At 45.1% G+C, this 26,010-nt stretch overlaps 2 protein-coding genes across 2 annotated transcripts; both read right to left on the reverse strand.

The window, feature by feature from the left end:
• Window positions 1-744: 744 nt before the first annotated feature.
• Window positions 745-12,999, reverse strand: SF3B6 (splicing factor 3b subunit 6). Its single transcript, XM_035000677.1, has 4 exons — window positions 12,713-12,999; window positions 9,408-9,526; window positions 1,164-1,302; window positions 745-1,013 (listed from the first exon to the last, which is right to left on the reverse strand). The coding sequence occupies exons 1-4, from the start codon at window positions 12,740-12,742 to the stop codon at window positions 924-926; spliced, it is 378 nt and encodes a 125-aa protein (XP_034856568.1). The 5' UTR covers window positions 12,743-12,999; the 3' UTR covers window positions 745-923.
• Window positions 13,000-13,448: 449 nt separating this feature from the next.
• Window positions 13,449-19,842, reverse strand: TP53I3 (tumor protein p53 inducible protein 3). Its single transcript, XM_035000676.1, has 6 exons — window positions 19,753-19,842; window positions 19,322-19,473; window positions 17,676-17,943; window positions 16,030-16,242; window positions 14,564-14,760; window positions 13,449-13,789 (listed from the first exon to the last, which is right to left on the reverse strand). Coding segments are annotated over exons 1-6 (1,014 nt in total). The 5' UTR covers window positions 19,754-19,842; the 3' UTR covers window positions 13,449-13,606.
• Between the last annotated feature and the right edge of the window lie 6,168 nt (window positions 19,843-26,010).

A 26,010-nucleotide genomic window follows, 5' to 3' on the forward strand; every position in this document is an offset into this window, starting at 1 on the left:
AAACAATTGGTTCATGTTTTTCCATTTGGCCCATGCCTAAACTATAAAAAGAAAATTGTAACTATCTCCTCCACGCTGCCAAGCTATGATGAATGTGGTAATAACCATACTATTTCCACGCCATGGGAGTGTATGATTATAAGAATAAGCATTAAATATTTTATTTATGGCAAAGATATACTATGAGCTAAGGTCCAAGATATTCAGACACTTACTAACTAAAGGAAAAGACTGCATCATACAATCTTAGACATGTAACAACCAACACCACTACCCAAGAAGCATGCTCTGAAATTTTAACAACGTGCTGTCATCTAAATGGCCACTTCTAGAACTGACTTCTCTTTAAGGATGGGGTACCCATATCGACAGAGGTGTTTTGTTAACTGTAAGGCAAGTGTTATTTAAATGTACTAGTGTGGTTAGGACTGGTTGATGTTACATCAACTTTTTATGTAAACATTTTATTCATTCAACCAACACAATGAGCCTTGGTTTCCTTATCTGCAAATACCTACCTTCACTGAGTTGTTAACATTCAATAAATGACAGCACTCTAAAAACTTCCCTTGATGGCTAAGCACTGGACTGGACATCAGAGGCATTAAGAATACAAGAAGCTCCCTGCTCTTAAGAAGCTTGGTCTCTGACCACCTACCACCAAACAATTCTTCATATGGTTCAACTGCTGATCTGTTTTCTGGTATCAAATAAGAAGGGAAAGTTTAAGAGAAAACACTGAAATGTTTTACAAAAAGTTACAAATTTATTCACATAACATATTCTAACACATATCAAAGTTTCAAGCAGGTCCTTTTGAATCTCGAATAAGAAATTACAACATTCAGCATTAATTAAAAATAAGAAAAGGGTGATGGTAATCATTTATGGGTTTTAGTCTAAAATGAAAATGCAGAGAACATTTATTTTGGTGGATCTGTGTTGATGCCGTATTTCTCCTTGAGAAGCTTCAACTGCTCTTCCTTCTTTTTTGTGTCCATCTTCTGAAATGCCTAAAATGTGGTAAGCACCAGAGTTAACAGTTACTGATTTGCAGTCAAATGAATTTCACCAATAGCACTAGCGAGAGACAAGAACTCACATTCATGGTACACTACTTAACATGGGCTCCCCATGCAATGAGGACAGTGGCTAATACTTACCCTGTTGGCATTATAGTACAAAACCACCAGGTATCTGTTACAAACATTGAACCCTGAAAGGTGATCACATGCATTCTTGGCATCAAAGATATCTTCATAGACCACATAAGCTGTTCCTCTAGTTTCGGGTGTGTTCCCCCTGCAGAGTGAAATCAGACTTAATTAAAATACACATTTACCGGAGTTAGGAAGGACGCTGGGTTTGAGGTCGGATGTTAAGGAGAATAGCTACCGTGACTTCCAGGGCTTTGACAAAACCTCAGATGGGAGGCCTTCTGGCCAAGCATCTGCAATTTCATATTGTTGGAGCATTCCCTGGGGGTTGCAACTTTCTAGAAGTTTGCTGTGGCCAAACCAAGAAAGAAGGATATGCAGATTTCTACAGAAATCACGATTCTATAAGAGATTTTGAGGAGCTGAAAAAGGCTGGTATCTTTCAGTGTGCAAAGTGATTTTGGAATGTAAAGAATTTCTTTGGGGTGAGTTCCATGGAAATTTGTCACTGACCTGTGTTCTTGAACTATGATACATGATTGTTGAGCTATGGAATAGTTTCTCTTTATAAATAAATAACAAATACTGTGGAAAAAAAAAACACATTTACCTGAGCACTGATACTTGAATAACAGAACTGTCTCTTAAACCACTAACCACAGACGATTAAAGACAGTGAGTTGAAGTTTAAGTCTTTTGAGATCAACCTGAACACTGTTAGAGGAAATAAGCATTATGGATAGGTATGCTGGACAAGCCTACTATTTCTTGAATTAAGGTTAATTTTTGTTTTCTGTTTTAAGTAAAAGAGCTACAAGTTAAACCTGCTTGGTCAACACTACTATTACAGCTACCAAAGTACTAGCAGCAAAGAACTAGCCTGAAACTTTGTCCCAGTCTTCATGTGCACTGTTCTAGTCTTTCCTACTTCTCACACTAAGAACTAATTCTAAGTCTTTTTTTTAAGATTTTATTTGAGAGAGAGAGCACGCGTTGGGGGGCGGTGCGTGCACAGGGGCAGAGGGAGAGGAAACAGACTCCCCGCTGAGCAGGCAGCCCAACTGGGCCTCCATCCCAGGACCCAGAGATCGTGACCCGAGCCAAAGGCAGACACTTAACTGACTGAGCCATCCAGGCACCCCCGATTCTCAGTCTTAAGCTGGAAAGTACAGTATTTAAGAGTGATGGCTATTAATTAGCAATGTCAAGAATGAGGTTTCTCCTACTGCACATTTATGCAACAGAACCAATACTTAAATTATTTACCACACTATTACCTGGTAACTAGTCCCTTGTTTCTAAACATTTTAATTTTCTCCCTCACTCATTTTAAGATTTAACTTTTAAGTAATCTCTACACCCAATGTGGGGCTAGAACTCATAACCCCAAGATCAAAAGTCATGTGCTCCACCAACTGAGCCAGCCAGGCTCCCCTCCCTAACTCTAACTTTAGTTTCAATTGTTGAAGACAATACAGTCTCCATCAATGTAGGAAACAAATGTTTGTGAGAAGTATTTTACTAAGGTTTATCAAATCCATAAAAATAAGAACTATTTGTGTCTGTAGAGGGGGTGGTGGTGAAAGCCCCTATGAAGAAGATGGCAAAATTATAAATAGTATCTAGGAAAACAGTATCCTTTATGGCCAGGAAAGGATGTAAAGAGTTAATGTGGTTTCTCCCACTTAGAAGATGGACTGCTTTTCTAAAATGTGATACGGTCAGCTCCCAACTTTTTGTACATTCATTTTTATTTTTTATTTTTAAAGATTTCATTTATTTATTTGACAGAGAGAGACACAGCGAAAGAGGGAACACAAGCAGGCGGAGTGGGAGAGGGAGAAGCAGGCTTTCCGCGGAGCAGGGAGCCCGATGCGGCTCGATCCCAGGACCCTGGGACCACGACCTGAGCCGAAGGCAGATGCTTAATGACTGAGCCACCCAGGCGCCCCTCATTTTTAATAATATATACACTCCCATGCATTATGCAGCCCTGTTTGGCTCGGGGGAAAAGGGCAGAGCTTTGGCAGACATGGGTGGGAGGGAATGTGCTTGTGGGGGGGGTTATCTGCCAGCCAGGGTAGAAGGTGGCTAGAAGTGGAAGCTGAACCTTGCTCGTGGATATGGAGCTGCTGCTTGTGTAGGTTTTCCTTGCCACCTCCTCTCTTCACCTCACCAGCTTCCTTCTGCAGGGAGGTAGGGAAGTGTGAAGAGCAACAAACTGCAGGCAGCAGATGGCCATGTGCTTGTCAGTGGGGGCAATGGGCACAGGTCCCACTCAGCTTATGCTCCCAGTGTGATAAAGATGGACCCCTCCATCTGTGTTCTAGCCACCCAGTGCCAACTGTGGAATAAGACCGTGGGCTGCTTCTCCATCTGTCATAGTCCCCACATAGGGTCAAGCAAAGGTAGCAGGCCATGGGAAGGGGAGGTACCTGTTAAAATTTGATCTCGGATAAGACTACAGAGTTGGGCCCTGGTCAGAGCTTACTTCCTGTAAAAGGGGATGGGAGAGGTACAGAGTACTGGGGAGATTGGAGGATGCCAGTGTCCTTGAATGCTTACAGGCCGTCAGGCTGAATGGGCCCAATGAGGGATTTTATAATATTCCTTACTCTCTGGGAATAGTGCAACAACATCTGGACCTTTTTTTTTTTTTTTAATTAAGTAAGTAATGGCTACACCCAACATGGAGCTCAAACCCCACGATCAAGAATCGGTGTGCTCTTCCTACCAGCCAGCTAGACAACCCAACTCTTGGACTTTTGATTTTTAATTTTCAAGAATGCATTAACTTGAAAAAAAATTTTTTTTAATTTAAACAAATTTTAAAAAAGAGGGGCGCCTGGGTGGCTCAGTCATTGGGTGTCTGCCTTAGGCTCAAGTCACAATCGAACCCCACATTGGGCTCCCTGCTCGGCGGGAAGCCTGCTTCTCCCTCTCCCCCTCCTTGTGTTCCCTCTCTAGCTGTCTCTCTCTGTGTCAAATAAATGAATAAAATCTTAAAAAAAAAAAAAAAAAAAGAACATAATATTTTAGTTCTTGTTAACTGGGCAAGAAAGGTCTTATATTTCATTTTTCTTTCACAGCACCATGCACACAAGTGCTAATAAGCATTTGAAAAATGGAGATCTACTCTCTCCCACCAATTCTCCTTTCTCCTGTAAGCTAAAATAAATAAATTAATTAAATAAATAAATAAATCAAAAGTATCTCTTCCTCTTACATCTTCTTAGGAACTAGAACAGGGATGGGTACTAACCCCATTTTAAAGATTCTCATCTCAAAGTGTCCTAGCTGATAATTATCAACCTAATATCTTAACCATACTGTAATTCAATTTCTAAAAGTATGTAGTTGGTACCTACTGTATGGCAGACACTGAGCCAACATTATTTTCTTGATTGGTGGTAAATCTCAGAGTAGTAATAAGAAAACCTAATCATGTGCATCAACCTCTCTGAGCTTCAGCTGCTTCATGTGTCAAATAAATAAATAAATAAATAAATCTATCTTTAAAAAAAAGTAAAAGGTATGAAAGGGCTTTTTTTTTTTTTTTAAAGATTTTATTTATTTGACAGAGAGAGACACAGCCAGAGAGGGAACATAAGCAGGGGGAGTGGGAGAGGGGGAAGCAGGCTTCCCGCTGAGCAGGGAGCCTGACACCGGGCTCGATCCCAGGACCCTGGGACCATGACCTGAGCCAAAGGCAGACGCTTAATGACTGAGCCACCCAGGCGCCCCGAAAGGGCTTTAAAAAGTTCAAAGCACCGGGACACCTGGGTGGCTCAGTTGGTTAAGCGACTGCCTTCGGCTCAGGTCATGATCCTGGAATCCCGGGATCGAGTCCTGCATCGAGTCCCGCATCGGGCTCTCTGCTCGGCAGGGAGTCTGCTTCTCCCTCTGACCCTCCTCCCTCTCATGCTCTCTGTCTCTCATTCTCTCTCTCTCAAATAAATAAATAAATAAATAAATAAATAAATATTTTAAAAATAAAATAAAAATAAAAAGTTCAAAGCACCAAGTGTCTGCTATATGCCAGGAAGGGTGACCATGCATCCCCTTTTGCCCAAAACTGTCCAGGTTTTAGTACTGTTAAGTCCACATCCCAGAAAACCCCTTGGTCCTGGGCCAACTGGGAAGGTTGGTCACCCTAGTTTTAGGTGCCAAATATGTAATAAAGCATGATCACAGCTAGGGAACAAAATAACGTGTTTCTCAATCTATAATTTAGACCCAAATTCATGCTTTTGTGAATTTACTCAATAAATACATACTGTGTTCTTTCTGTATGAGAGGCACTGGAAATAGAATAGTGAAAAAGACAAGCATCATCCCTCCCTTCAAGGACTTTATCCAAGTGGGAGAAAGACAGATAAATACAGATGAGAAATATTATAAAGGAAGGAGACAGCGGTGACAGGGATTACTGGGAGGACAAGGATGACTTAACTCTAGGGTGGTCAGGATAAACCTCTTTGAAAAGGTGACACTGATGAGGAGACCCGAAGAATGAGGAGCTGGACAGGAGATGAGCCGGGTGAAAACCATTCCAAATGGAGGGACCAGAGTACAAAGGCCCTGAGCTACTCCGCACCCTTCTAAAGATACCCCTGCTTGATTATCTACCTTGGCTTTCTGAAACACTCTCTAACTTCACTGATGTAAGCATCTCTCTTTTTTTTTTTTTTTTAAAGATTTTATTTATTTATTTGACAGAGAGAGACATAGTGAGAGCAGGAACACAAGCAGGGGGAGTGGGAGAGGGAGAAGCAGGCTTCCCACGGAGCAGGGAGCCCGATGCGGGACTCGATCCCAGGACCCTGGGATCATGACCTGAGCCGAAGGCAGACGCTTAACGACTGAGCCACCCAGGCGCCCCGATGTAAGCATCTCTTAATTGTGTACGATCAATAAATTCTGTTAACACTTTCAGAAGTCAATCACAACCAATTTCTGTATTATTCATTTACTTATATACATGGGGTGTTTAACATGTATCAGGCACAACAACTATCAACCCACAATAAAAAGACGGTATGATGCCTGTCCTGGAGTAGCTCACAGGCTAGCAGGAGACAAGTACACAGACAACAGCAAAATCATGTGTTAAAAGTAGAAGGTGCTGTGGGAGCAGAGAAGACGGGTGGCTAATGCACACCGGGAAGGAAATACTCCATGACAAAGTGCTTTCACAGGCATGATCTAATTTGATCCTTATTAAAATTCTTTTAAGCTGAAGTGGAGGGGGGTGGGAGGGATGGGGTGGCTAGGTGATGGGACACTGGGGAGGGTATGTGTTGTGGTAAGTACTGTGTATTGGGTAAGACTGATGAATCACAGACCTGTACCCCTGGAACAAATAATACATTATAGTTAATAATTTTAAAAAATTCTTTTAAGACAGTAGGTTAGGAAGATTGTGTTTCATTAAGTAACTGAAGCTCAGAGGGATTAAATATTTTGCCCAGTTGTACATGACTAGTCAATGTCCAGCTAGTATTTGAACTCAGGTCTTAGAACCAATTCAGTAAATTTATCATGCTGCCTCCATGTTAAAAGCTGAAAGGCACAGTCTATCTAGATTATCTTACCAGTGAGGGAACAGAAAACCAAGAAGCTAGACAACCTGTCTAGGGTTGCAGGGCCTGAAGCAGAATCCGATCTCCTGATCTCCAAGTCAGGGGACCTTATGTATACCATTCTTTATGTTTAGAACAGGGTTTCTTAACCTAGGTTTCATGTACCCACTGAAATCATACACAAAATGTTTCATGTATTGTTCTGTTGCAAGGGTCCAAAGCTTTTATCAAATACTCAAAGGACTGAGACTTCCTAAAAAGGATGGCTGGTCTGTAACACTTCATTTCCATCCCCACTTGAGTACCAATGATGATGTATTGCTAGCATTTGGTTTGCTTTCTGGAAGGAAAGTGATGATTTAAAAGGAGAGTCCTCAAGATCTCATAGAGTTCTAAAAGCCAAGAAGCAGCTCTCAGTTCATAAAAGAAAATTTATTAAGAAAGAGATATTCAGGGGCGCCTGGGTGGCTCAGTCAGTTAAGCGTCCAACTCCTGGTTTCAGATCAGGTCATGATCTCAGGGTCGTGAGATCAAACTGTGTATCGGGCTCTGTACTCAGTGCACAGTCTGCTTAAGATTCTCTCTCCCTCTCCCCCTCCCTCTGCTCACGCTCTCTCTCACTCTCTAAATAAATAAATACATCTTAAAAAAAAGAAAGAAAGAAAATAGAAAGAGACACTCAGGGGCGCCTGGCTGGCTCAGTAGGAGAAGTGTGTGACTCTTGAACTCAGGGTCGTGAGTTTGAGCCCCCATGTTAGGTGTAGAGATTAATTAAAAAAAAATAATAAGGGGTGCCTGGGTGGCTTAGTTGTTAAGCGTCTGCCTTCGGCTCAGGTCATGATCCGAGGGTCCTGGGATTGGGCCCCACATCGGGCTCCCTGCTCCGTGGGAAGCCTGCTTCTCCCTCTCCCACTCCCCGTTTGTGTTCCCTCTTGCTGTGTGTCTGTCAAATAAATAAAATAAATTCTTTAAAAATAACAGTAATAGGGGCACCTGGGTGGCTCAGATGGTTAAGCGTCTGCCTTCGGCTCAGGTCATGATCCCAGGGTCCTGGGATCGAATCCCGCATCAGGCTCCCTGCTCAGCGGGAAGCCTGCTTCTCCCTCTGCCTCTCTCTCTCTGACTCTCATGAATAAATAAATAAAACATTAAAAAAATAATTAATTAAATTAAATTAAATAATAATAAACTTAAAAAAAAATCCAGATGAACTCTTAGGTAAGTGGCCCATGTATACTAATTACAGTATCACTGGCTATGGATCTGGGTAGTGTAAATATTCAATTTAGAATCAGAAGATTTTATCACTAAATAGTTGTGTGAAGCTAGAAAAGTACTTGTACTCTCTGGACCTTGGTAGTCTCACTTGTAAAACACAATTATCGGGGCGCCGGGGCAGCTCAATCAGTTAAGTGTCTGACCCTTGGTTTCAGTTCAGGTCATGATCTCAGGTTCTTGGGACTGAGCCCCATGCTGGGCTCCGTGCTCAGCAGGGAGTCTGTTTGAGGATTCTCTCTCCCTATGCCTTTCCTTTCCCATGCTCGCTCGCGCTCTCAAATTTTTTTTTTAAAAGATTATTTATTTATTTATTTATTTGAGACAGAGAGAACGAGAGAGAGAGAGAGAGCACATGAGAGGGGGGAGGGTCAGAGGGAGAAGCAGGTTCCCTGCTGAGCAGGGAGCCCGATGCGGGACTCAATCCAGGGACTCCAGGATCATGACCTGAGCCGAAGGCAGTCGCTTAACCAACTGAGCCACCCAGGCGCCCCTCAAATAAATAAGTCTTTAGACAAAACAAAACAAAACCCAATTATCACCTCCACATAGGGTTGTAGTGTTGGTGATACAAATAAAAGCACCTATTACAAAAATGGCATTTTGTAGATGTTTAATAAATATCATCTGAAGATATGAACCCCAATTTTTAGATTTAATTAAAACCTGAACTTGTGTTGCAATTATTCTCCCATATACTTTTAAATCTTCAATAAGGGGCGCCTGGGTGGCTCAGTTGGTTAAGCGACTGCCTTCGGCTCAGGTCATGATCCTGGAGTCCCTGGATCGAGTCCCGCATCGGGCTCCCTGCTCAGCAGGGAGTCTGCTTCTCCCTCTGACCCTCCCCCCTCTCATGTGCTCTCTCTCATTCTCTCTCTCTCTCAAATAAATAAATAAAATCTTTGAAAAAAAAATAAATCTTCAATAGGAAAAATAATAATAAAAAATAAATCTTCAATAGAAAGCTGTAGTTGGGAAAAAAGTCATTTTTCTCAGTTACTTTTATACCTCCTTACTCAGTTTATTCAGGAATTCTGGAGTCAGTAAAGGAGATAGGAGAGAAAATTAGAGTTAATGCATATAAAAAACACAGTATGTTATCTGATTTTACAAATAACAGTTATGCAATAAATGTTCTTTCTTTTCCTACCCATTCCCCTCAAACCATTCATTACTACTTCATGCCTTCTCTAATTTCACAACTATTATTCTTGGTTCTCACTGAGCTAGATCAGGAAGGTCTCATTTTTTTCTGTACAAAAAAAATCTCATCTCCCAGATTTCAATCCCTTTAGTCTCTAGGCTTTTGGTTAGGCCTTGCTGTCAGCTATAATGCTGAGATTATCCAATCATTTTCTTGAAACGACATTTCAAAAGTCTCAGTAAGACTCACACTCGGATTTGACGAATAGGTCCATATTTCCCAAATATATCATACATTTCTTCAGCTGTGATTTTGTATGGCAAATTTCTTATATACAAAATCCGATTTACTTCAGGTGGAAGTCGAATCTAAAATGAGAAATATATACTATTATTGTAATCAGGGGCAGGAGTGCTACCACTACCATTATGAGAAAAAAAATTTCTCAAATTCTCACAGTAAAAACAAACAAAAAAACCCCACATAATAGGCAAGAATAAGAAATATTTACAAAAATTATAATCTGATGTTCCTGAAAATGACATGCTTTTGAGAAAAGCAACTGGGCACGAGGAGGACTATTAGTAGTAACTAGTAAGGGGCTACTATAAAAACCCAGGCTTCCAGTCACTGCAGTTAAACAAGGATCTCCAACCTCATTTAAAAGTCCTCAATGCCTCAGACATATATGGGAAAGAACAAAGGGAAGTGTTCCTGTTTCCTAGACAATAAAACTACTATTGATGACTCTTATCTGGTCTTTTCAAGAACCTGTTGAATCAACAATATCTTCTCTCTCTTGAATTTATAGTCTTTCCTTCATCATTGGCTTCTATTCCTTAGGTGAGCAGCTGTTTAAGTCCTGACAATTGTCATGCAAAACAGAATAGTCATTTGTATCCCTCTTCCTTCATTCAAGAAATATTTACTGAGCACCTTCTTCATGCACCTATCAGGCTAGGTATTAGGATTACACAGTGAAGGGAAAAAGCAAGGTTTCTGCCTTCCCTGAACTTATCAGCTCTCTACTTACTATCCTATTTTGCTTTTCTCTTTTCTTTCAGTAAAGCATCTGGAAAGATAGTCTATACTCACTTATCTCATATTCTTTACTTCACTGACACTCATCAACCTACCACAACCCAGCTTCCACCCCAGCACTGATGAAAATACTTTTATGCTAAGACCTTTTTAAAAAAAATCTTATAAAAAGGGTGTCTGGGTGGCTCGGTCGTTAAGTGTCTGCCTTTGGGGGGCGCCTGGGTGGCTCAGATGGTTAAGCGTCTGCCTTCAGCTCAGGTCATGATCCCAGGGTCCTGGGATCGAGCCCCACATCGGGCTCCTGGCTCAGCCGGGAGTCTGCTTCTCCCTCTCCCTCTGCCTCTCCCACTGCTCATGCTCTCTCTCTCTCTGTATCTCTGTGTCTCAAATGAATAAATAAAATCTTAAAAAAAAAAAAAAAAAGTGTCTGCCTTTGGCTCAGGTCATGATCCCGGGGTCATGGGATTAAGCCCTGCATCCAGCTCCCTGCTCAGCGGGAAGCCTGCTTCTCCCTCTCCCACTCCCCCTGCTTGTGTTCCCTCTCTTGCTGTGTCTCTCTGTCAAACAAATAAATAAAAATCTTTAAAAAAGAAAAAAAATCTTATAAAAAGATTTAACAAATCTTATAAAAGGGGTGGCGAGGGGGAGAGGGAGAGAATCTCAAGCCGTCTCCATGCTGAGCACGGAGCCCAACATGGGGCTGGAGATCAAGACCTGAGCTGAAACCAAGAGTTGGACACTTAACCGACTGAGTCACCCAGGCACCTGACATTAAGACCTTTAACTGCGGTATTCAATTATCATCACACTTAACTTCTAAGGCTTCTGACACTGTTGACTATTCTTGACACTTTATTTCCTTGGCTTGCTCCTACCTCTCTGGCTAGTTCTTCTCACTCTTGCCATTAAAATATCCTCTTCTACAGAGTTTTACTTTTAGACTCCTTTTTGACCCTTTGTATACTCTCCTTAATTCTACGCCCTCTTTCATCTCTTAACCACACACATGGTTCCCACAGTGAGTTGATGACTCAAATATATATCTCCCATCTAGAGTTCACTCCTGTGTTCTTATTAACATATTCAATTACATACTGGATACTAATTTGCTCAATAACTATTAAACTCTCAGCTTTTTAAGGCATTAAGCTAAGTGTTGTATAAAAGGAAAAAGAGGATACTTAATCCCTCCCCTCAAACTAGTGCTGACAAATGGTCAACAAGTAAGTACAATAAAGTTTTAGATTTAAGATTTCAAACTGAGTTCAAATAGACAACACTTCCAATTATAATACACTTCTCTCTTTAATCTGCTTTCTCACTCTGTAAGACACTGTATCACACTTTCTCTTCTTAAACCTTACCACCACCACTCCCTCCACCATCTGAGTTGGGCTGTAACCTTTTCCCTGCCTATCCCAGGAGTTGATCTTGCCTCTTGCTTATTGAAGAAAGTATATATGACCGAATGGTAAGTACCTTATATTCATGTCACTAAACCCAACAATCTAAATTCATCCATATCCACCCCCTCTCCCTCTCATTATTGTCTCCTCCAAACCTTCACTCCTGAACTTACCTCATCCTTCTCCCACATCATCAATTTCTCACACTTTATCAGATCATTCTCACTGACATACAAATACACCTTATACCACACATCTTAAAACAGGAAAAAGTCAACTATCATCCAATCTCTGTACTCCCTATTTACATGAAAACTTGTGGAAAGAGCTGTCTCAATTTTCTTAACTTCCATCCTCTTTTCATCCCACTGCAACCAAGTTTTCATCCACTGAATGATCATCAAGGTGACCAAAATTCTGCATCTCACCATGTCCAATTTTCTGTCTTCATCAACCTATATCTCTCTGCCTTACAGTTGACCTAACCTCTTTTTCTTGAGAGTTTTTCTTAGGTTTCTATAATACCCCATTCTCTAACATTAGAATGTAAACAGAAGGGCTTTTTGTTTTACTCACTGTTGTATCCCCAATACGTAGACTAGTGTCAGGCACACAGTAGGTATTCAGTAAATTTAACTTCTGAATTGTTTCCTATCTCTCAATTCTGGTACATAGGTGTTCAAAAATACTAAGACATTAATGAAGGATCCAAAAAGCCCCGTGACTTGAGGAGAATCCCAGACTCTGGTTGCCTGTCAAGTATTAGGTTACTTTTTGGGGACTCGTCTGTGCTACTGATTTTAGGGCGGAGAAGATCCTGTCGCCAAGTCCTAGGTGCAGATCAAACAACAAAGACTGTAGGGCCAACACTATCACTGACACCAGAATAAGAGATCGAGGGAACTCTCAAAAGGGGTGGAGACGGAACTGTGGCTCAAGAAGCATATCCGTAACGATGGGGCCAGGATGGAACTCCAAGTGATAACAGTAAATTCTGGACTACTATGGCCTGGGGAACCCAAAAGGGGCAAAATACACAGCTCCACACCGTTAAGAAAGTCCAGGAGGGAGGTCCCCCCCTCTTCCGCAGAAGGCCCCGATACTCACGTTCGCCCTCTTCGCCGCTTGCATCGCCATCTTGGTGGGCTGATGAGGTTACCGCAGCAAACACTGGAATTCCTCCGGACACCTCCGGAGCTCGCTCTACCGGACCGCAACACCGCGTCAAGGCCAGGACATCAACATCCAACCTCCGCCGGAAGCTTTACAACACGCCGGATTATCGCCGTCTCACGCTCAGACGTGCTGACGTAATACCCCCTTTCGAAAAGACTCCGGGGCAAAACGAACACGAGACGAAAAACAGGCCGGAACGATGAAAGGTGAGCATTCGAGACACTTTTATGAGCTGCGCACCGGAAAGGGCGGGACCTGGGCTTAAGAAGGGGCGGTGTTCCGGTCGGGCGGCCCTGAGCAAAGGAAGCTGGACAGAGGGGGCGGGCCTAGGAGAGCCGGACGAGGTGGGGCTGCGCCCAGGTGAGTTGCGGGAGGGGGCGGGGCCTGGCCTCTTCGAGGTGCGCGTCGCGGGAGCGGGGGCGCTGATGGGTGGGCCCGGGCCTATGGTGCTGCGCAGAGGGGAGCTAAGGGAGTTGTGGCACGTCGTGTGGTGGCCGACGCTGTTCCCGTACCCGGAACCCTCGGCTCTGGAGCAGCCCGAGTTGAGCGCCCACTGTTCGGGCGTTTGCTGTAATCCCTACGATGGCGGCGGTCGAGACACCCACTCCACTCCCGCCCTGGCGGCCTCAGTCCGCGGTCTGGGGCCGCCACAGTGAGAGGGCAACCCTTCGAATCTGCTCTTTATTTTCTCAGATCGGTTTTACACGGATCAGTAGGCGAGGCTAGGGGCGGGCCAGTGGGTTCAGGGTGGCCTGGAGTAACACGCGATCTCTTTCCTGCGTACTATGGACTTTTATCCATTTTGTCCTAGGAAAGCCTTCTCCTTCATTGCGGTAGTTCCAGGACGATTTTGCCCACGTTCCTGTTACTCTCCATGTATGCATGGGCCTCTTGAATTGCAGCCACGGGGTAGACTCTGTCCAACACCGGGAGTAGACGTTGGGGGCTCTCCGTGGAGAAGTTGGGCAGGATTTGTTTTGTGAAAGCCTCCACCAGCCTTTGCTTGTACTTAAGATAAAAGGAGATCATCAGTCTAGATGGAGACTTCACCTTGCCGCTCCCCATCCTGCTAATTATTAGCCTTTGTGCTCTCTGAAGTGTAGACGCCATCTGAAAATGCACATATGGGGTACCTAACCCCTTCCCTACCAGCACGTATGTGCACGCCCCCAAATGTATAACCTCTCTTCTGTACCAGAGAAAAGACTGAATCCTGTACTAAAATATTAGTGGTACTGACAACAGGGCTTAAAGCAGGCGGCGGCCACAGACAGGACTTCTACAGGCTCAGTTCAAAAGGGATGTTAAGCTCTGCTATCGCACAGGTGTGAAACCCTAGGTTGGGAAACATTCTCCAGTCTGGCACCTGCTAGAGTACCACAAAACGATTCAGTAACAATCTGTTGAAGGTAGAGCCTTAACTAACCTTATTCACCTTTCTTATCACACTGAGAAGAGTTCAGCCTTTGAAAGACAACATCTTGGCACTATGAAAAATATATTTCCTAGTATTGTCAATGCTTTGTTCATTCTGTTAGAAAGTTTGTATGTGAAGTGTTAGCTACCTTCTTTCCAAGATGTTGAGACTTCTGTTGACCACTGACTAATTGAGTTCTGTGAAAATGGCTACTTATTTATCCATGGGGGTGTGGGGGGAGCAGGTTTCTACATAGGCTCTCTAACATATGATGTGTCAGGTCTTCCTTTCTTGGAGCTACGTAAATGCACCACACTTTTGTGGGTAATAATTACATCACAAGTTTTCTTTCACTCATCATTCACCTTTTTGTCCCTAGATCTCAGCAGAGTGGTGATGAGACTTCCTCGTTTAAAAAGTAGCTTTGAAAATAGAGGTCCACTGACGTCAGTTCCTCCCATCAGACCATAGAGAATCCAGCGACCGTCAAGAGCCAGGCAGCTGACGTTTTTCTCCCAGTAGGATCCACCTATGCAGTCTAGAATAAGGTTGACTCCAGCACCTTTCACATGAAACACAGATTTGTAAAGCTCATCAGACACAGAAGGCTTTGTGCAAAGTGATTCCACGGTATATTTGTGAATATATGGGTGTATATATATAGGTGCAAGTGGTAAATCTATAGGTTGGAACTAGAAACACTGCTCATAGAAACACTGTTGTAGGGCGCCTGGGTGGCTCAGTTGGTTAAGCGACTGCCTTCGGCTCGGGTCATGATCCTGGAGTCCCTGGATTGAGTCCTGCATCGGGCTCCCTGCTCGGCAGGGAGTCTGTTTCTCCCTCTGACCCTCCCCCCTCTCATGTGCTCTCTCATTCTCTCTCAAATAAATAAATAAAAGATCTTAAAAAAAAAACAACACTGCTGTAGATGGAGTTTAGGTAGCTGAACTCTATCATACATGTGTGCTATAGTTCATCTTTTTTTTTTTAAGATTTTTTATTTGTTTATTCATGAGAGACAGAGAGAGAGAGAGGCAGAGGGAGAAGCAGGCTCCCAAGGAGCAGGAAGCCCGTTGCGGGACTCGATCCCAGGACCCTGAGATCATGACCTGAGCTGAAGGCAGACGCTTAACCATCTGAGCCACCCAGGCGCCCAACTGTAGTTCATCTTTTATGATTCCTAGCCACAGCAAGAGGGAAATGGGGCAACACCATGACCTGGTATCTCTCTTGTTCCCCACGTTAAGTACAGAACCCACTGGCACCCAGGCACGAATGAGAACAGAACAGGGGAGAGCCACCCAGTCTACTGGGCAGGCGCATTCGCATCTAAATTATAGCGTCTGCACTGGGTTATCTGAATCGTAGTTTTACAAGCTTTGGTTTCATGTCTCCTTTTTAACTCCTGTGGAAAAATAGAAAGGGTGAGCCAAAAATATACAGATTTGGCTTTGGAATACAGAGGCTCACCCATTTAGAGAGCTACCATCCTAACCCTACTATGATCACACTAAGCTCCTATTAACTCATTCCAGAGTGACTTGGAAGAATGGCTCCTGGATAATTCTAGTCCAACTCTCTGTGATTCATCCGGTTTCTAAAAAGTGTCTAATGTTATCACTTACAAGAATGCACACAGAAACATGTTAGTCCTAAACACTGCCTGCCTGTCTCCAGAGATCAAACGCCAGGGTGCTAGAATTTGGCTGGGCAGCTGCTGTGCATTTAGCAGAGGCAAACCAGATCCAGAGCACTGGCAAACTTCAGGCTGGTGAGGATTTGACTGAATCATCTCCGAAATTCCTGTTGGGCTGCAGGAGCTATTGTTTACCTTTGGTGAATTTCAGTGTTGCTTCAGAAAAATCCTCTTCTTTGTAATTGAATCCTGCAGCTGCTCCAAGCTTTTCTGCCATCTGAAGCTTGTGCTGGGAGCCAGCTGTGACTAGAGGAATAGCTCCAGCCATCCGGGTGAGTTGGATGGCAGCTGTGCCCACACCACTCGATCCTGCATGGATTAGCACAAAGTCTCCAGCCTGAACGTTTCCTGCGGCACAAAGTACAGGAACCCTTGTCTTTACTTTGCAAGTGCTACACATTCCGCATGCAGGCATATTCTACCATATGCACCTGGCCCCGGACCACAAAATGCCAAATCTCTTGCTCTCTTAAGAGAACATGACAGCTCTTTTTTGTTTTACTGCCTCTTGTCGAAGTGGGAAACAACCTTTTGAAACAGTTGTTAGCAGCCACATCCATAATCTCTTTTACTTACGAAATAATCCCGAGACGCACATCTCTGACATATACCTTAATAAGAATTAACTATCATTCCCACTGTCAGTCACCACCTGAAGCCAGTTCTTCTTCAGTCTGAAACTGGTCTCCAACTGGTCTCAATGATCCAAGCACCACACACAACCACCAGGCTCCTCTTCCTAAAATGGAGCTTTCATTATGTCACTTTCTCCTCAAAATATAAAGTGGTTCTCACTCGGTTTTTGCATCAAGTCCAGGCAACGTGCCATTCAAGGCCACTAAAACCCAGTACCAGTCTCATCTTTCACAGATGATCATCATCATCCTTCACTCTGAGTGGAACAGCTGATTTCACCTTGACACTCTCTTAAGCCACCTTGGCCTGCCTTCTGTCACATCTCAACTTTACCCACCCTTCAAGTCCTTCTCTTCTAGAAAGCCCTCTCTGACCACCTGTGCCCACACTAATTGTTCCCATTTTGGGTTTTTTTTTTTTTTTAAAGATTTTATTTATTCATTTGACAGAGAACACGAGTGGGAGGGAGGGGTAAAGGGAGAAGCCGACTCCCCACTGAGTAGGGAGCCCGATGCAGGGTGCAGGGCTCGATCCCAGGACCGGGGGATCATGACCCGAGCCAAAGGCAGATGCTTAACCGACTGAGCCACCCAGGCACTGCCCCCCGCATCTTGAGTTTCTGTTGTAGAGACAAGGCCATCTTCTGAACTCTATGGTTGTCTAATTCCTGTACATGCCTTGTTTTCCCAGGTTTACTGCACTCCCTGACAGCAGGGACCTGGTCTTTTTAGGTCCCCCCGCCCCATTAGCTCTTAGCTGGCTTCAGGGGGATTGAGAAGGAATAAAAGTTGATTGACTGGTCCCTTCTACCGCACTAGGGCTCACAAAGAGAAGCTCAGCAGGACTTTGAGCTGCTGGGACTACTGGTGGGTCTACAGTGTGAAGATATACACAGGTCTTCTATCCAGTGCTTTCCAGGCTTTCCAACTGCTAACCATGATTTTCAGCCTCAACATCAGGCCATTGCTAACATGGTATGAGGAGGACCTGATACTATCGGTAGTACATTAGGGCGAGGCGCTGGGGTTGGGTGTGGCTCAGTGGCCAGGCCAAAGCTGCGCCAGAGGACTGCTGGGTTTTGAGGTGGCTGAGTCATGAAGTAACTGAACCACACTGTATGGAGTGAGCATGGGGGGCCTCCTCACCCAAGAGATGTAACAGCTGGAAGGCGGTAAGCCAGGCCTCTGGGATGGCTGCAGCCTGGGACAGGGTCAGTCCTGCTGGGATGGGCATGAGGAACTCTTCAGGGACAGTGACATACTGAGCCTGTCCCCCACCGGGCAGCAGAACCATGGCTGGGTCCCCAATCTTCCAGTGCCCCCGGCAGGCAGGCCCCACCTCTGCTATGTGTCCAGATGCTTCCAGGCCCAAAATGCTGCTGGCCCCTGGGGGTGGGGCATACTGGCCTTGTCTCTGCAGAAAGAGGGGTGCACTAAGTGGTGAGCATGATCAGAAATGTGTGTGTCACCATCCCTGGCCCCCTTCCAATAGTCCCTCTTTTTCTCAGAAAAATTGGGATAATGTCAGGTTTTGTAAGTCAGGAAAAGACAGGAGAAGTAATTCAAATAAGGTAACTGGTAGGGTCCTTAGCTATTTACTTTATCTAAATGTTTTGTTTTACAAATGGAGAAACTGAGACCAGCACAGAGAAACGCCTTGTCTGAAGTCACAAAGTAAATCAGTAGCAGGACTAGGAACAAAACCATGGACTCCTTAATGATAGTTCTCATATATTAAGTGCCAGGCTTTGGACTCATTGCAATCCTCAGAACCTCTGACTGGAGGCTTCAGAGCAGAGGGGCTGAACCAAGAGTGTGCCCTAGAACCATCTGAGGAGCTTTTTCAAAGTACACATGCCTGGGTTCTGGTCATGTTTATTTATTTATTTATTTTTCTAAAGATTTTATTTATTTGACAGGAGAGACACAGCTAGAGAGGGAACACAAGCAGGGGGAGTGGGAGAGGGAGAAGCAGGCTTCCTGCGGAGCAGGGAGCCCGATGCGGGGCTCGATCCCAGGACCCTGAGGTCATGACCTGAGCCGAAGGCAGACGCTTAACGACTGAGCCACCCAGGCACCCCTGGTCATGTTTATTTTTGAAAAGTGCCCCAGGGGCGCCTGGGTGGCTCAGTTGGTTGGACTGCCTCTCCCTCTGCTGCTCCCCTTGTGTACGCTCTCTCTCTCAAATAAATGAATAAATAAAAATAAAATCTTTAAGAAAAAGTGCCCCAGGTGATTCTGGCACTCACTTCTCAGTTACCCCAATCAATGCAGCTGGCTCAGTTTAGCGTTTCAAACAGCAGAAAAAAAGAAGATTCCTAGAGTACAGTCACTCCCCTGCCAGCTCCAGGAGCCTGTGTGGAAAGAATGCAGACTTTGTATCTACAAAGCCCTGGATTTGAATTACAGCTGCCCGGATTACTAGTGTTGTGGCCTTGGGCGTATTGCTTAACCTCTGACTCTATTTCTTTATCTGGGTAATGCGAATGGTAAGCAGGGTTGCCTGAGAAGTCAATGAGATAGAGCAAGGCCTAACACACAACCCCCTGAACAAATGGTAGTTCCCATCTCCTTATCTGGAAGCCTGAGCAGATGATGGATTAACACAGGGTAGATGCTGCTTTGTAAATATCCCTGTATATTGTCTTAGAACCCCCAGCACACATTCTGCAGACGCATCTTGATGAAAGTTACAGGCAGTGCCCTAGGTCATTCCTTCATCGGTCTGGTGAATGTTTATCGAAGGCCCTGGAGTCCCACCCTGCCCCAGCCACTGCCTGACCCCCGGGTACCTGGAGTAAGTCGGCCCGGTTCAGGGCGCTGGCCGCCACCTTCAGGAGGACTTCACCCTCTACTGGGCTGGGCTTGGCCACCTCCGTCAAGTAAAGGTTTTCTGGTCCTCCCGGCTTGTCGAAGTGCACAGCTAACATGTTCTCCGAGGACACTGTAGAAGCAAGGGAGGGAGCCCGAGGCCCTTTGCGGAGCGCAGCGCCCCCTGCCGGCCAGCAGCTTCCCTTTCGGTCTCCACGAGGTCTGACCCCCGCCGCGCCCCGCCCTCCTTCCCGCGAGGTCCCTGCAGCCTCCAGAGGGATCCCTCGCAGAGAACACAAGTTAGGACCGGGGGAAGTGGGGACACCGTCCCGGCTGGGGTGCAGCGGTGGAGCTGCGCTCCCTCTGAGCTGGAACCCCCCACAGGCCCGGGTGTGAGTTCCTGGAGACTTACTGGGGCCCCGCTCTCCGCTGCTCCCCGCCTCGGGTCCCTGGAGGAGAACGCCGAAGCCCAAGACGGCCTCGGCTGCGAGCACGAAGGACGGCCAGGGCTGGGTCTGACCCGAACCTACGCTCCACTTCCTTTTCCTCCTTCCCCTTTTAAGACGCAAAGTTAGTGACAGCGAATCAGGTTCTTTTTTTTTTTTTTTTTTTTTTTGAGCCTGGGAAACTGATCTTTCTTCGGGTTGGCAGATGTTCCAGCCCTCACTGGCGAGAAGAGAGAACTTCCTCTCTCTAGGGACCTAGAGAGTTTATTCATTTATTTGACAGAGACACAGCAAGAGAGAGAACACAAGCAGGGAGAGTGGGAGAGGGAGAAGCAGGCTTCCTGCTTGAGCAGGGAGAGCCCGATGCGGGGCTCGATCCCAGGACCCCGGGATCATGACCTGAGCCGAAGGCAGACGCTTAACGACTGAGCCACCCAAGCGCCCCTAGACTTGAGCTCTTGACCGGCAATGGTCCATTTTCCCGCCAGGCTTTTAACTCATTGAGGCTGTAAGGCTGGTATGGGTGGGCAAGCAGGGTGCTGCTGAGAGAAAAGAGAGGAGCAATAGGTGAAAGGGGGAAGGTAAAAACTGTCCTGGAATCCTTACCACTTCTGCTCTTCCTCCTGGGGTTGAGGAAGCAGCGCGTGGAAGATGCTGTCCAGTGAGGCAATTTTGACTGGTTAAAGCTGTATGAATAGGCTACATCAGGGTTTCTCAAATTTGGCACTGTTGACACTTTGGGGTTTTTTAAATTTTTTTTAATTTTTAAAGATTTTCATTTATTGAAAGAGCATGAGCAGGGGGGAGGGGCAGCAACAGAGGGAGAAGCAGACTCCCCGCTGAGCGGGGAGCCCGATGTGGGGATTGATCCCAGGACCCTGAGATCATGTGCCCAAGGCAGATGCTTAACCAATGAGCCACCCAGGTACCCCACTATTGACACTTTGGATTAGATAATTCTTTATTCTGAAAGACTGCCCTGTGCATCATTGTGCAGTGTTTAACATCATTCCTGGTCTCCACCCACTAGATAGCACTAGCACCCTCATCCAGTCATGACAATAAAAAATGTCTCCAGGCATCCCCTGGAGGGGCAAAATTGCCCCCTCCCCCCCCCCCCCCCCCCCCCCCCCGTTAAGCAGCACTGGGTTAGAAGAATACACAAAAATGTGTGCTTGTACAAAACAAAATGAGTAACATGTTTTTGTAGTACCTTATAATTTACCACCTCTTCACATGCATTCTCATTTGGTCTTCATAACACTTTACTGAAAAGGAACTGATGTGTAGAAAGATTAATTTGATTTAAAGGGCACATAGCTAGTGAGTGCTGAGTCAAGAATCCAAATTCACATCTCCTGGGTCCTGGTGATGAGGGAGCAGCAGGTTAGCTGAGGACAAAGCACAAGCTGACACCCTAAAACCTCTACACCCCCACCACTCCTGGGTTGGATCTGTGTGACATTCCTCCAGGAATCTTCCGACTATCTTAATGTCAATGCCTTGCTAGAGGGGAAAACAACCTTAACTTGACGATGGCAAGGCCTCCAGTATCTTGTAGGTCCTCTTTAGCATATGAAAGTTCTTTTGAAAATCTCCCTTTTCCTTACCTCCCCCAACTCCCAAGTATATAATCAGCCACCCCTCACAACTCCAGGGCAGCAGCTCTTTCTGCCCACAGGCACTGTCCCCGTGCTTTAATAAAACCACCACTTTGGGGTGCCTGGGTGGCTCAGTCGTTAAGCGTCTGCCTTCGGCTCAGGTCGTGGTCCCGGGGTCCTGGGATCGAATCCCACATCGGGCTCCCAGCTCAGCGGGAAGCCTGCTTCTCCTTCTCCCACTCCCCCTGCTTGTGTCCCCTCTCTCGCTGTGTCTCTCTCTGTCGAATAAATGAATAAAATCTTAAAAAAAAAAAAACCACCACTTTGCACCAAAGAAGTCTCAAGAATTCTTTCTTGGCTGTCAGCTCCAGACCTCACCCTGATGTGGGAAACAAAGGCAGAAGAAAAATGATTAAATTTTCTTACTACCTACAGCCCATTGCCAAGTCCTTGAAACAGGCAGAGTGACATTCCTCTAGGGACTCAACTGCCTCAATGTTAATACTTTGCTAAGAGCAAAAGGCAATCCTAGCCCAACCCCTCCCCTCCAGGATCCTGTGAATCTACCTTAACATACAAAAATTCATTTTTAAGAAATTTCCTTTATCTCGGGACGCCTGGGTGGCTCACTCGTTGGGCATCTGCCTTGGGCTCAGGTCATGATCCCAGGGCCTTGGGATCAAGCCCTGCATCGGGCTCCCTGCTCAGCCGAGAGCCTGCTTCTCCCTCTCCCTCTACTGCTCCCCGTGCTTGTACTCTCTCTCTCTGTCAAATAAAATCTTAAAAAAAAAAGAAGAAATTTCCTTTATCTCTAAGCCCCCCAAAATACTGCTTGGCAACCCCCCCCCCAAAGCATATGGCCGACCGATACACATCGAAGGGCCTCATGACTAAGGTTTTATTAGATGGTAATAAATGACCTTTTCCCAAAAGTAGCTAGCCCCCTTAAGGTGGTGGAAACCTTGCTTCCAAATTCCTTAGACACGCTATCCCTAACCCCCTCCCAACCTGAAAGTATATAATGGGCCACTCCTCATGACCCTGGTGCAGCTCTTTCTACCCATGGGTCCTGTCCCAGTGCTTTAATAAAACCACCTTTTTGCACCAAAGATGTCTCAAGAATTCTTTTTTGGCCATCGGCTTCGAACCCTAACATTCTTTCCTACATCAACCCCACCAAACCTCACCTACATTCCAAAACTCCATCACTGGTCCAGGGCTCTTTCTACTATAGCAGGCTGCCTTGCATAACAGTCTCTCCTATTAATTGCAAAATCCCCTTTATTTCTTTATCTGCATCCCTCTGCTGAGTACACCTCTTGCAAGAAGGTTATCCAAATTATATATTTTTATTTTTTATTTTAATTTTTTAAAAGATTTTATTTATGTTAGAGAGAGCGAGGGAGCACACAAGCTGTGGAGGGGGTGGTGCTGAATGAGAGGGAGAAGCAGACTCGCTGCTGGGCAGGGAGCCTGACACGGGGGGCTCGGGGCTCAATCCCAGGGCCCTGAGATCATGACCTGAGCTGAAGGCAGATGCTTAACCGACTGAGCCACGCACATGCCCCCAAATAATATATATATATATATATATATTAAAGATTTTATTTATTTATTCATGAAAGACAGAGAGAGAGAGAGAGGCAGAGGGAGAAGCAGGCTCCCAAGAAGCAGGGAGCCCGATGCAGGACTCGATCCCAGGACCCTGGGATCATGACCTGAGCCGAAGGCAGATGCTCAACCATCTGAGCCACCCAGGCACCCCCCAAATAATATATTTTTATAAAGCCTCTGTTTTACAAAAATGCCTGTCAGCCACTGGCCCTCCTCTTGCCATCTATATCAAATGGCCAAGAAATATATGAAAAATAGTAGTAAGTATATTACCAGTTGTCAGAAAGTATTGTAACAATGGTAACAGTGAAAACATAGTGCTTGTTTCTGAAGTGTTTGTTCTATAGAAATAAGAAACGCCAATATGTAAGGATATATGAATGGAAATGTTTCTTGCAGCATTGATCATAGTGATAGAAATCTAGAAACAAAATAAATCCCATTACTAGGGGAATGCCTGGATAAATGATAAATACCATGCATCCATTTGAAAAGTGCCTTAGAGTTACATCAGTTGACACAGATGGATCTCTGTGACACATTTATTAAATGAAAATAACATTTTGTTAAAACAATGACAAATCATCCCTATATGCATATACTTGGCTCTATACACATGTATATGGTCATGTGTATATGACCATAATCATATGATATATGAAACAGGCAGAGTGGCATTCCTCTAGAGACTCAAGTGCCTCGATGTTAATACTTTGCTTAGGGCAAAAGGCAATCCTAGCCCGATCCCTCATACTCATATAGTCATATGAGCATGGGTAAAGATATAGAATCTTTTTATTCTATATTCTATATAGTTATTTTTATATGTTATTTTAGGTTACCCGGGAGAGGATGATGTTATGGGAAGCAGGGAACAAAATAAAAAAGGAAAAGAACTTTTAAGCACTTTATACATAGAGCTATGTGAAAGAAATGAAATATTTAAAATTAAGGAAAAAAATGAGGTAGATTGCTACACTAATGGTCTCAACGAACCGTATCTCCCTGTAACCATACCCCTCCGTACTGTATGTAGTTCCCTTTTGCTCTGACTTTGGGTTTGACCATGTGACTTGCTTTCTCCAAGGGAACAATGCAAGTGTTTACTTGTTGAACTTGCCCTCTTTTGCTACTGAGAACTTTTTTGCCATCATGTGAAGAAGGTTGAGCTACTCTACTAGAGAATGAGACTTTATGGAATAGTGACAAGCTGTGTCAACTGAGGTTCCCTGGACCAAGTGGGCCCAGGTGGTCAGCTTACTATAGCCACATTAATGACCCCTGGTGAGATCAGCAGAACTGCCTGACTTATCCTAGACCAAATGACTGCCATATTTTGGGCTGCCCTATGGAGAAACTTATGTCAAGGAAGTGATGTCTCTGGTTAAGACTTAACAAAGACCTGAGGCCTGCCAAGAGCCACATGAGTGAGCCTGGAAGCAGAGTGTCCCCCAGTCTAGCCTCAAGATGACTGTAGCCTTCTGAGACCCTAAGACCCTAGCTGGAAGACTCAACTAAATTGCTCCCAGGTTCCTGGCCCATAGAAACTGGGAGACAATAAATGTTTGCTGTGGGGTGCCTGGGTGGCTCAGTTGGTTAAGGGACTGCCTTCAGCTCAGGTCATGATCCCAGGGTTCTGGGATCAACCCCTCATCAGGCTCCCTCCTCCTCAGGGAGCCTGCTTCTCCCTCTCCCTCTGCCTGCCACTCCCCCTGCCTGTGCTCTCTCTGTCAAATAAATAAATAAAATTAAAAAAAAAAATTAATGTTTGCTGTTTTAGGCCACGAGTTTTGGGGCAGTTTGTTATGCAATAATAGGTAACTAATACAAGAGAGAAAAGAGGAGGAAAAGATTATGGAAGAGGAGGAAGTAGGACAAGGGACAAAGGGTTGAGCCAGGGAGTAAGATCAATTTGGCTTTTCCTTCAAATGTCTCCCTGCAGAAACATGTACATCCATGCCCTGCATGGCCTTCAGCAACTCCTCAGAGAAGTCCTCCTTATAATCAAACCTGCTATGGCACCCAGCTTCTAGGCCATCTCAATTTTCTTCTTGGGGCTCGTGGTCACCAGGGAGATGGCTCAGAACAGTCTGGTCAACTGAATGGCAGCTGTGCCCACGTCCCCAGTGCTGGGAGGGATGAGCACTGTCACCCCTCTTGTATACCTCCTGTGGCAACAATCCAAGTTAGAATACCCCAAGCCAGCAAAGGCACAGGAGAGGGAAGGTATAGGGTTAGCTTTGGAAAGATAAACTATCTAGTGCACTGAGGGTGTAATGAGAGACAAGCCAAGTGTGAGGAGCCCTCCAGAGTTTCAAAGCTCCGGGAGCCTTGATCAGGGCTGGGTTTGTGTGACTCAATCCAGCAGACAAAGAGAGGGTTCAGGGTCAGAACTGCTCCAAAGGCTTGTCCTGAGCCAAGAGTCTAGGGAGCTCCTGGGACAGACAGCAGCCAAGACAGATGTCTGGGCTACTCTGATCCCTCTTTGTATAAGATAAACAGAACGAGAGTGTCGCCTCCACTGCCTCTGAGGGACCCAGCAGAAGGACTGAAGGGCATTTTCCTTATATCAGGCTTTTATTTTTTTTTTAAGATTTTAATTTTTTTTTAATTTTATTTATTTATTTCAGAGAGAGAGGGAGCACAAGCAGGGGGAATGGCAGGCAGAGGGAAAAGCAGGCTTCCTACAGAGCAGAGGGAGCCGGTTGTGGGACTTGATCCCAGGACCCCAGGATTGTGACCTGAGCCGAAGGCAGTTGCTTAACCAACTGAGCCACCCAGGTGCCCCTATATCAGGCTTTTTTTTTTTTTTTTTAAGATTTTATTTATTTATTTGACAGAGACACAGTGAGAGAGGGAACACAAGCAGGGGGAGTGGGAGAGGGAGAAGCAGGCTTCCCGCGGAGCAGGGAACCCGACGCAGGGCTCGATCCCAGCACCCTGGGATCCTGACCTGAGCTGAAGGCAGACACTTAACAACTGAGCCACCCAGGCGCCCCTATATCAGGC

The sequence above is a fragment of the Mirounga leonina genome, unplaced genomic scaffold (assembly GCF_011800145.1).
Source record: "Mirounga leonina isolate KUSES-001 unplaced genomic scaffold, KU_Mleo_1.0 Mir_125, whole genome shotgun sequence".
NCBI lineage: Eukaryota > Metazoa > Chordata > Mammalia > Carnivora > Phocidae > Mirounga > Mirounga leonina.